The following is a 10,772-nucleotide window of genomic DNA, read 5'->3' as shown; positions in this document are numbered from 1 at the left end:
TGTAAAAACACTGCGGTAACTTCTGACCTTAGGAGAAAAAGTTGAAGGAAAAAATAATGCCGGTAAATTATGTGTAAATGGAATGGTAATACACAAACAGAAGACTTGATATTTTGCACAAACACCGCGGTAAGTTTTGATCTAGGGAGGAAAAAAGTTGTTGAAAACAATTACCCAAAGGCCACTTATGTGTAAAAAGCATGGTAATATACGACCCGAAAACTTGATAAGTATATGTAAACACCACGGTAATTTTTGAAATATAGGACCTAGTATGTCGAAACTTCATGTTTTTGTCACCCGCTTTTTGTGTGCCACCATGCTTTCTCTCAAAATCATACTCCTAATAACCTACGGTCAAACCATCATGATAACTTTCACCCGGGAAGGGGAGTTGTTCAAACATACCCCCCTCCCCTCCCCCCTGCCCGGGTTAAACTTTGTGCAACTTACCATGCTACATATGTTATACTTATCGTGCTTCTAACACTATAGTTACCGACCTTCTCATGATATATTTACCAGCTTTATCATGTCAATTTTTTGGTTACTAGGGTATTAATATTAAAGTAATCATGATGCAGACGTCATAGTTATCTTGCTGCTCATGCTAAATGTTATCAAGGCTAAAATTAACCTTTTTGTGTACATGGTAGAAAGAAGAAGAATTCAAGTTCCGTTGTTTACGTATTGTGAATAACAAGTTATGATGGTTGAGTTGGTTCTTGGGTGTAGTGACTATTTAGTAGACCTAAGTTCAAGGCTCCTTGTCAACGCTTTATTTCTTTTTCTTTTCCACCTACACTAACCAGCATAAAACCGGAAAAATAAGAAAACCGATCTGAAAATAAAAAACAGAAGAAAAAAATCGGTGAAAGCATTCACAACTCGATCAAAGCGGAGAGATCGAGCCAACTGACCTCAACGCTCGATCGAGCGAGCAGGCCACGATCGAAGGAGAGCGATCGAGCAGGCGGGTTGCCTTCTAATTGTCGTGTGGTAATTTTCCTAACAGGCACACATGTGCCAGTTATCCCTGTCCAAAAAATAAATTCAATGTGTATTTCTGTATTCGAAAAAATGTTGGGACATGTATATAAAAACATGTTCATCACATATTTGAAAAATGTTCAGTGAGTATAAAAAAGTGCAGAGTGTATACGAATATGTACAACATTTATTAAATAAATCAAGATGTATTTAAAAAATAATGAAATTATAAAAATAACCAAAAATGAACAAATGTTTGACATGAATTTTTGAATTTTTAATTGCCAAATGTTTTTCAAATTAACAAAACAGATTATATTATTTTTCAAGGTACCCAATATTTTTGTAAATTGATCACACTGTTAAAATTCGCAGCGTTTTGCAAAATTCATGTAGTTTTTTTTATTTCACATTGTTATTTGTAAAATTAAGAACATATTTCAATAGAAACTGACCTAAATAAAAAAACTATTTGGAAAACATCACAGGTGAACCGGCAAGGACTACGATTCGGATTATCTAATATCATCCTCAAATAAGAATTATACCTTATTTTGACGGGTGAAAAATAAGAATTATACTAACTCTTAAAGGAAGGGACAGCTCTCTATCCGATGTGGATTCCTACGAATTATCGTATGGTTCCAGATACAGGTCCCTTTGCCCTCGCTTTTTGTTATTGCATAGGGGTATGGACTGAAGTAATCACTAAAAACACCCTCGCTTTTTGTTATTGCATAGGGGTATGGACTGAAGTAATCACTAAGAACCTTGCTATGCGTATGATGGATTTTTTTTCTAGCACTCGTATGATTAGAGACAATCATAGATAAATCAGTTTGTGGGCCATAGGATTTAGAGATGATTTGCTCTCTGGTCGTACTGGTCGGATGAGAAAACATCGTACGCAGAGCAATTTCGAATCGCTAATCCAGGAAAGATAGATTTTTAGCTAGAAAAACCAAAAAGCCAATACGCCATGTATCAAAACAATATCCTGCATTCGGCCGATGTATTTAGCGTAGTAATCAATACAAATGGATCATTAAAAACCGAATAATGGTAACATAATTGTGCGTATGCGTATCAAATCAAACACCCATAGACCAAGCAATTCGAGGTTTACCACCAAGCCAGTCCTCTAAACTAGTTTGACAAATCATTGCAATCATGGGTACATTTTGCATAAGTTATTGGAGCAACTTATTTCGTAACATCGTACATTCGTACCGCACACACAGCCGATGACACCACACCCGCATGGATCACTGAAACAACCCCAGCAAATCACTCTCGAAAACTACCAAACGTAAGGTCGTGCCAACTGAAAGCCACCCAGCTGAAGTTTCAGGGAGCCGGCTGCAGGAGCGTGCTCCCGAGCGCGGCGCGGAGGGCCTCCACCTCGTCCTTGGGCAGCACCGCCGTGACGACGCGGCCGCGCCCGTCGGCGTCCGGCTGCACCAGCACGGCGCCCTCCTCGCCGACGCCGTCCAAGCCGTACTCCACGTGCGCGGGCCGCTGCCCCTTGATCTCCAGCCCGTACAGGTCCACCTGCTCCATGTCCACGAAGGTCAGGTTCGCGCCGTAGATGACCACGTCCCCCGGGAACGCCACCACCGCCGCGGTCTCGTCGACGACGTTCTTGGCCAGCAGCGCCGCCAGCTCGGACACGTCGGACTTGGCCGGCGGCGAGCCCGCCTCCACGTACCCGACCCTCTGCTCGTTGGCCAGGGAGTTGCCGCTCCTGGCCGACATGTCGTTCCTCACCACCGTCACCGTCTTCACCTCCTTGCCGGCCCTGATCTTCGCCACCGTCTGCCACAGGAGCGCCGAGATGAGCTCGAAGGCGCCGCCGGCAGCCGCTGGCTCCTGCTGCTGCAGCCTCGTGAGCATCGGCTCGGTGACGTGGAAGGAGTAGCCCGCCATGTCGACGCCGGCGGGGACAAACCAGTAGTCCTCGATGGGCCCGACCGGCTTCACGGAGCGCGGCACGGCGGCGTCGGCGGGCGCGCGGTCCTGCGGCTCGTTCTTGGGGTTGACGGTGACGGCGCCTGGCGTCTTGCCGCCCAGTATCTTTGCCCAGTGGTTGAAGCAGGTGGTCGCCGTGGCCACGTCGCCGATGAGGTGCGCCCAGCTGAACCCCAGCGCCATCGCTCCACACTTGAAGTTTGTGACCTGCGAAGCTCATTCAGCCAGAGGAAGCGCTGTCATTTTTACAACTTGGAGCTGAAATTACTGTGCTACAGAACAAGATTCAAGTTTAATACGGGCCAAGCAAGCAAGGCTTGGGACGTCCACATGGCAAGGCCGATCATAGATTCATAAATGCACCACCGGCAACGACGGCACGGCGATCCGTAAAACATTATGCTGACTGCAAGCGCACACGCATCCTTAAATGGTCGTCTTCAGTGTGAGTGTTGAGTCGTCTTCAGCGTCAATGTTCACTCTTCTACTCCTACTTGGGTTCACTGTTGTCAAATGAACGCACGCATGGCTAGCTTGGCATGCTAGCTTAGGCGATTCACTGGTGAAGCACAGGGATACAGCGTGTTACTGGACCCTGATGGACCAAGCATTTCAAGGACCGAGAGAATATCCGGTAGGTGGGAAGTGGGAACTGCGTTTGAAATTTTTCACAAGTTGTCAAACAATACAGTATATTAAGAGGGCGATGTTCTATTATTAGCATGTGAAATTCAAGTTTAGACACAAAATCATTTGCGAGGTATTAAAAAGGAAAACCAATTCGGCAATAGATAGCGAATAGCGACTTTCACCGTTTGACACTACTACTCATTGCTGATTTTGTAATTTTTCCAACGCCAGAAATTAATTTATGTTTGAACTTGGAATTTTATATGTCAACAGAGAGCTATCTCTTCGACATACTCTAGTATTCTTTTGGGAAATTTCTGAAACTTCAAAACATAGTTTTCACCGGATATTCTCTAGCACCAATACTGGTAGCAGGATCAAATTCAGCTGGATCTTCCTTTTGTCGAGTTCGATGTATGATAGTAAGATTGATGGTTGGGCTGGAATTCAATTCAAGAGATGTTGGCATCTGAGATGTGGTACGAGCAGTAATCTCGGATGGAAAGGAAAACTGAATTACAGTACGTACACAAGTTGCACTGACACCGGTTCTTGTCTCGGCAGAGGCAGACGTGGTGCAGTTAATACCAGCGCTGCCGACGCCTACTGGCAGGCCCCGGTACGGGTGCAATGAATGATGTATTGAACTAAATCGCACATGATCTGTACAGTGGAACACTACTAAGGGCCTCATTGATTTATAGGATTGCAAAAACACAGGAGCAGGAAAAACGTAGGATTGGGATGGCATGTCCACTGGATCCCTACAAGATTTTGAGTTTGTTTGATTGTGTCACGGGAAACACAAACGATTTCTTTCAAGAGGTTGAAGTGGATGTTAGAATTCCTATAAAATGCAGTACAAATGAATCCTTAGGAAAAGATCCTACATGATTCATCAAAGAGACCCTTACCTTTTCACCTTTCACATGCCAAAATTTTCTCGTCTAGTGTATCATCATCAGTTGATTCAGTTCGTCATTTTGCTGGATGAAATTCTGATCATGCACATCGGTGGGAGTGGGATGCCCTATCCTACCGCTAAAACCGCCTCACTTGCTTCGCATGATCCCTGTGCATCGTACTACCACACTCTACTAACGATTTAAGAAGAGCGAGGACGAAACGGCCTTTCAGCCGGGCGCACTGATGGCTTCCGATTTTGAGGCCCATACCCAGTTCTAGCATAAATTTCTGATGGTCACACCAACAGCTGCGAACCACACCGAAAGCTACATCTTGATGATCATCTAATCTTATCCCGCGTCAAAAAGAAGCCAGCCAGATCGATCTCTGGTAAAAGTACTAAAATCTTTATCTACCTACAATGTCAACAATCCAAGCAAGCAACTCCCGATTGAAGATTCAACGGGCCGAGCAATTGTTCAATCGAATATAAGTGGTACTATTTCATTTCATTATCGTCGGGGTATGATTGGACTGGAGGCGGGAATGAGAATGGTCGACGGTTGGGTTGGTTTACCTGGACGTAGAGCAGCGGGGAGAAGAAGAGCTCGGGGCCGAGCACCTTGTCGTAGCAGAGCTGGCGGACGCGGTCGACGGCGCCGTCGCGGAGCCACTCGTCCAGCGCGCGCTCGCACCGGGCCTCCACGATGCGGACGCCGCAGTCGTTGCACTTGACGTAGGGCCGGCGCGAGGCCTCCTGCTCGTCGTCGGCGGGGCGGCGGACGCGGCCGGCCACGGGGTAGTAGGCGTCCAGCCAGGGGAACATGGGGTCCTTGAGCACCTTGGTGGTCACCCCGCGCACCACCTCCCCCGCCGCGTAGTAGTACACCCCGCGCAGGTAGTGCAGCCGGAACGCCAGGTCCGCGTCCCCCAGCCCGTACCCCTCCACCTCCGTCACCGAGCTCGGCACAACCGTCGACAGCCGGTGCCCGTGCACCGCCGCCGCCGCCGTTTGCCCCTCGAGCCCCATGCCGATCGCGCCGCGCAACAGCTGCGTGCACGTACAAGCTCGCGACTTCTTGGGCTAAGCTGAAGCTCGCTGTGTGGGTGCAAGGCCTCGGTTTGTTGGTGGGACGCGTGTGGGGGTGGCGTATATATCCGGCCCGGGATGGGTGGATGGACGGAAGCCGGCACACGGCAGTTCGCCGGTAACCGGTTGGGGCTTAAATACGGGCGCGGGCGGGGTTGGTTGGGGAGGTGAGCAACGGACGGACGGACGGATGGGTTCGACTCGACGGCTCCGACCTGACGACGGGGTGACGAGGCGCGAGCCGCCGTGCAGCGGTGCACGGTTGCCGGGCGGCGGCGGTGAATTGATGGCTGGCTCGCCGGACAGGATGTCGCGCACTGTTTTGCTTGGCTGTGTTCTCTGGATGTCGTGTGATCTGTACAAGGATGGCGGAGGAATGTAGTACGCCAGTGGGATTGGATCTGAGGACAACGGATTCGGATCCACGCGCGCGTCATCGGTGGCGCACGGAACAGTGCGTGGCCGCTGCAATAGTGGCGGTGCCGGCGAGGCGTCGGCGTCGGCGTCTCCTCTTCGGTGGACTCCGTATGTAGGTGGCGGGACTGGACTTCACCTACGCGACAGGTGCGCGATGACGGTGGACGTGGTGGTAGCACGAGCCGTCGACACTGTTGATGGTCACGTGGAGGCATGGCCATGGCCCCGTATGGTACTCCCTCCGTTCCATAATGTGGTGTTCATAGATTTTTACAAAAGTCAAACATTACAAATTTTGACCATGTTTATAAAGAAAAGAGGTAAATACATCAAAAGTCTTAGAACTTGCACGCGGCGGTCATTTTGGTGCACAAAGTTGCAAAATACGTGTTTGGGGTCACTGAACTTGCGAGACTGTTCAAATACAGTCACTCTCTCTGTACGCGAGCGTATCCGTCGATGCCAGCATGGCATGGGCCCGCTGTCAATGACACATGAACGCATTTTTGCACAAAACCCCTTCTTCTTCTTCTTCTATGCAAAATAAAAAATCAACAATCGATGGGACGAAAAGTTTAACTGCCAGATCTCGAACCCCGACCTAATGCTAATACAATACAGGTCACACAAACTGCGCCACACATCTGTAGACAGCTATTAAGAGTAACTAAGATTAATGTACAAAAACGGAAGCGCTCATGGAACAAAAATGGGCTATGGTCCGGTGACCCATTTTGCACTTGTTTATTTTTCAGAAATTTGTAGATAGTATGCAAATTATAATGCCATTAATAAGATAATTTCAAATAATTTTCATGTATTATCTAAAATAATACTTATGAATTATAAAAATGTTTGCATAATAATAACACAAATAGTTTTTAAATATTCATAATAACACCTATTCGTTTTATTTGAGAAATTCGTGGATCAGAAAAAATTGTTCATGTATTATTTTCAAATAATATTGTTTGTGCAATTCAAAATATGTACATGCGTTCAAAAAACTACATGGCATTTATAAAAATGTTTAAACACTGAAAAATATTCATGTAAATTAAGAAATGTACATTGCATTTAAAAAATGTTGACACATTTCAAAAAAAATTGTGAGTTTTACACAATGTACAATTATGCTCGCATGGTTCAAAAAACTGTTCGTGTAGTTTTTCTATTGCATGAACATATTTTGAATTACACGAACATTTTTTACAATGTTTAAACATTTTTTTAAATGGCACATACTTATAGAGAACAAGAGTGATAAAAACATATACATTGTCTATCTCTAAATTACATCACATGTCGCAGTTGCTTGGTGGTTGGCTTATGCGCGAGTGAATCTCCATGTCATAGGTTTGAACCCACCGGTTGCACTTTGCATTCTTATTATTAGAAGACATAAATTTCTTCATTATCACTTTTTGGGTCCACCCGGATAGGATATACAGTATAATATAGTAGTGCAAAGTAAACACATGATACTGTTGGCGTGGTGGTTGTTCAATCGTGCCACTTAGCAGTACGTCCAAGTATGGAACCCCGCCGCCCCACTATTTTTCTTATTCTAGGGGTTCCTATGTAAATAAAAAACAACTGCGAGCTTTTCTATAAATCTATCATACAAGAGCAATTACGGTGGCTGACAGGGGGCCTGTGCCATACTGGCGTCTACGGATACGCATGCGTACGGTGAGAGTGACTGTATTTGAACGGCCTCGCAAGTTTAGTGACCACAAATACGTATTTTACAACTTTGTGTACCAAAGTAACCGCCGCACGCAAGTTCCAAGACCTCTGGTGTATTTACCTCTAAAGAAAAGTAGGTATATCTAAAATACCAAATGCACAGCATTGAATACATCGTGAGTTATTTTTTTTAGAATATACATGTTTGGTATTGTAGATGTAGACAATTTTTTTTATACACTTGATCAAAGTTGGCAAAGTTTGACTTTAACAAAAATGTATAGACACTATATTGTAGAATGGAGGGAGTATGTGTAGCTGAGATCTGTACCGTGGTAGTAGTACTACACGGAACAGGTATGCGGTAAAGTTCAACGTGGCCCTACAAAAGTGACAGTCCTATGAAGCGGTGCCCAGAAACCTTTTTTTTAATTTATATATTTTGTCTAGTAGTTTTTTCGTCTAGTTGTAAAAATGCATAAATAAATGGACCGCAATATCTCGGAAATGGTTTTTTTTTTGAATATTTTGAATTGCTTACCACACGTGTCACGTGGTATATCTCACGAGCGTTCGTTGTGAGGGGTTAGCATTTGTAAACGTATTAGATGGCAAGTTTAGTTGTATGGGGTTGATGGTTTCTTAAAAAACGCATGACATTTTCCGGAAAGAAGAGAAAATTTGCGGCGAAAAACAACATGATTTATATGTTCATTTTGTGTGCTTAAGAACCAAGTATGTGGATGTATAAGGGCAAATATTACAATAACTCGAAAGCGTTTTGTAAGCCCGGGTCAAATGCTCTTGCTATGAATAGTAAAAGAAAATTTAAAAATTATGGCAACAAGCATTGCTTGGTTTTCTGTGCACGTACAAAGTTTTCGTGATGAAATCACATTCCTGGAGGTCTGAGCAAAAACAATAAAATCAGCACTCTGAAATGCTTTCAAAAATTGTCTTTTTGGAGCATTGATTTTTTTTCATTAACCCACAGCATTAGGGATGGTTTTTCTTCATGAAAATTTGCACGAATGTAGAAAATTCAACAATGTTTGTCACCAAATTTTATTTCATTTTACTATTTTTTGAATTTTTTTCACGAGGACGCATTTGAGCTCGAATGTAGAAACCCTATGTTCCCCATATTTGTCTTATTTATGTACACCACGAAGAAATATATCTCCTCATGTACTTGCGAAATAATAATAGCATAATTCACTAAAATCGTAAAAGTTTTACAAAAATGTAGCGCGGAGCTAGGGACCCATTTGTGTTTTCCATTGTCCTATGCTGTTTATGTTTGTATACCAAAATTCACAATATTTACCGCATTACAACGGTACTACCATAACCTCAAGAAAAAGCTAAGTTGCCACACAACACTCATCCTCTGTGGTCGATTACATCTACCTCTTTCGCCTCTGGTGGCCGGTTTCAGCGTCGAAAGATGAGGAAGACAATGGATCTTTGTGCTCACGGGTTCTTGGTCTAGTTTTTCTAGGTTCGGGTGTCCTTGTGTCGTTCGTCACGATGACTTAGTGGAATAAGTACCCTCGGTCATGTCCCTGTCGCATGGAACTCGTTCTGCCATGGTTGTGTGGCATGTTAGGGTTTTCTCATGTCTGGTATGTCGGGTTGTGGAAGATCAAGTTGTCAAACTTTCACCTTGGTCCATCTACTGGCATGACCGCATCACTGAGACCATGCGACGACGCTTTCACTATCATTGTGTTGTTTGGTCTCCTCGTTCGACCTTCGTCTCTCATTTCTATGTCGAAAGGTCCATTCTCGCGATTTTTGTTGTTGATGACGTACATGACTTCTTAGTTGTAGTTACAACGATTCTCTGGCTCTGACAATGTGGGGCATGTACATATGGAGCTAGGCTCATAGTGATATACCTAAATAGTTCATTCGAAATACACACATGCCACCTAATCAAAGGCCCACCATAACATGCCCGAGAAAAGGTTTTTCATTTTTGGTTGATTCCATGCACACATCTCACTTCAGCACATATACCGTCTCATTAAAGGTCAACTCAACATGCATGGAAAAAGTTTTTCACTATATGATGCCACTATATTGAAAAAATTCGTAATATATAATATATAATTTTTATTTTATTTTAGTTTGTGTATTATTAATTCTGCTACGAATGTTTCACACAATCAAACCACTAAAGTTTATTGCAATTCCACAGCGGTATTTCTAGTAAAATAGTTGTTTCTTATTATTCGAGGCCTTCTTTGCTTGGGGTCTGCGTACCGGCGCGGTCACGCCACCTGGCGCGGAGGGGACGAGCCATATTCGTAGGAGAGCAATGCTACACATACGTAATGTTACGTTCAGATTTTACATAAAAGCTGATGTGGGGTTTGTTAATTGGGCCAGGATTTGCAGTTGGGGCCCACCCCGGTTAAAATAGGGGGGAGAAGGAAATTTTATGGAAGGTTACGCCCTACATAGAACGTTTCGTAGGTGTAGAATTATCGTTATTTTTTTGAAACTAGAACACCTTGCATTCCAAAAAAATTACGGTGGACTGACCCGATCGGCGGCCACGGCATGGGTTACATCAGGTGGCAAATCAGACTGCCAGATCAGCTGACTATCAGACTCAGCCCTCGCACCAACAAAAGCTAACAAATGTGCTGGGTTATTACATGCCATCGGACAGAATAAGACTTTATGCTCTATAAACCCTAGCTGGAGAAGGAACTTCGCTTCACGGATTAGCACGCCAAGAGAGCTGCGATCCTGGGATATGCCGTCAACAGCTAACTGCAGGGGTTGGCAGTCAGTCTAAAAGAACACCCGACCCATGCCTTGGAGCTCTGCGAACTGGATGGCCTTCATCAAAGCTTCCGCTTCCGCGTGCAGCGGACTGCTTAAATTCAGGAGTCTACCCGCTGCCGCCACTATGCAGTCCCCTCTGCTGTCATGAACCAGGAGGTGTTGGACATATGCCCTAGAGGCAATAATAAAATGATTATTATATTTCCTTGTTCATGATAATTGTCTATTATTCATGCTATAATTGTATTATCCGGAAATCGTAATACATGTGTGAATACATAGA

The 10,772-nt window shown here is 44.5% G+C and overlaps 1 protein-coding gene across 1 annotated transcript; it reads right to left on the bottom strand.

Moving 5' to 3' along the window:
- Positions 1 to 2,111: 2,111 nt before the first annotated feature.
- Positions 2,112 to 5,812, bottom strand: LOC125539519 (protein ECERIFERUM 26-like). The gene is made up of 2 exons (XM_048702994.1): positions 5,072 to 5,812; positions 2,112 to 3,165 (listed from the first exon to the last, which is right to left on the bottom strand). Exons 1-2 carry the CDS (start codon positions 5,522 to 5,524, stop codon positions 2,338 to 2,340), a joined length of 1,281 nt encoding a protein of 426 aa, XP_048558951.1. The 5' UTR covers positions 5,525 to 5,812; the 3' UTR covers positions 2,112 to 2,337.
- Between the last annotated feature and the right edge of the window lie 4,960 nt (positions 5,813 to 10,772).

The sequence above is a fragment of the Triticum urartu genome, chromosome 2, assembly GCF_003073215.2.
Source record: "Triticum urartu cultivar G1812 chromosome 2, Tu2.1, whole genome shotgun sequence".
Lineage (NCBI taxonomy): Eukaryota > Viridiplantae > Streptophyta > Magnoliopsida > Poales > Poaceae > Triticum > Triticum urartu.
The sequence above is the reverse complement of the archived record's forward strand: the minus strand, read 5'-3'. Positions and strand labels throughout refer to the sequence as shown.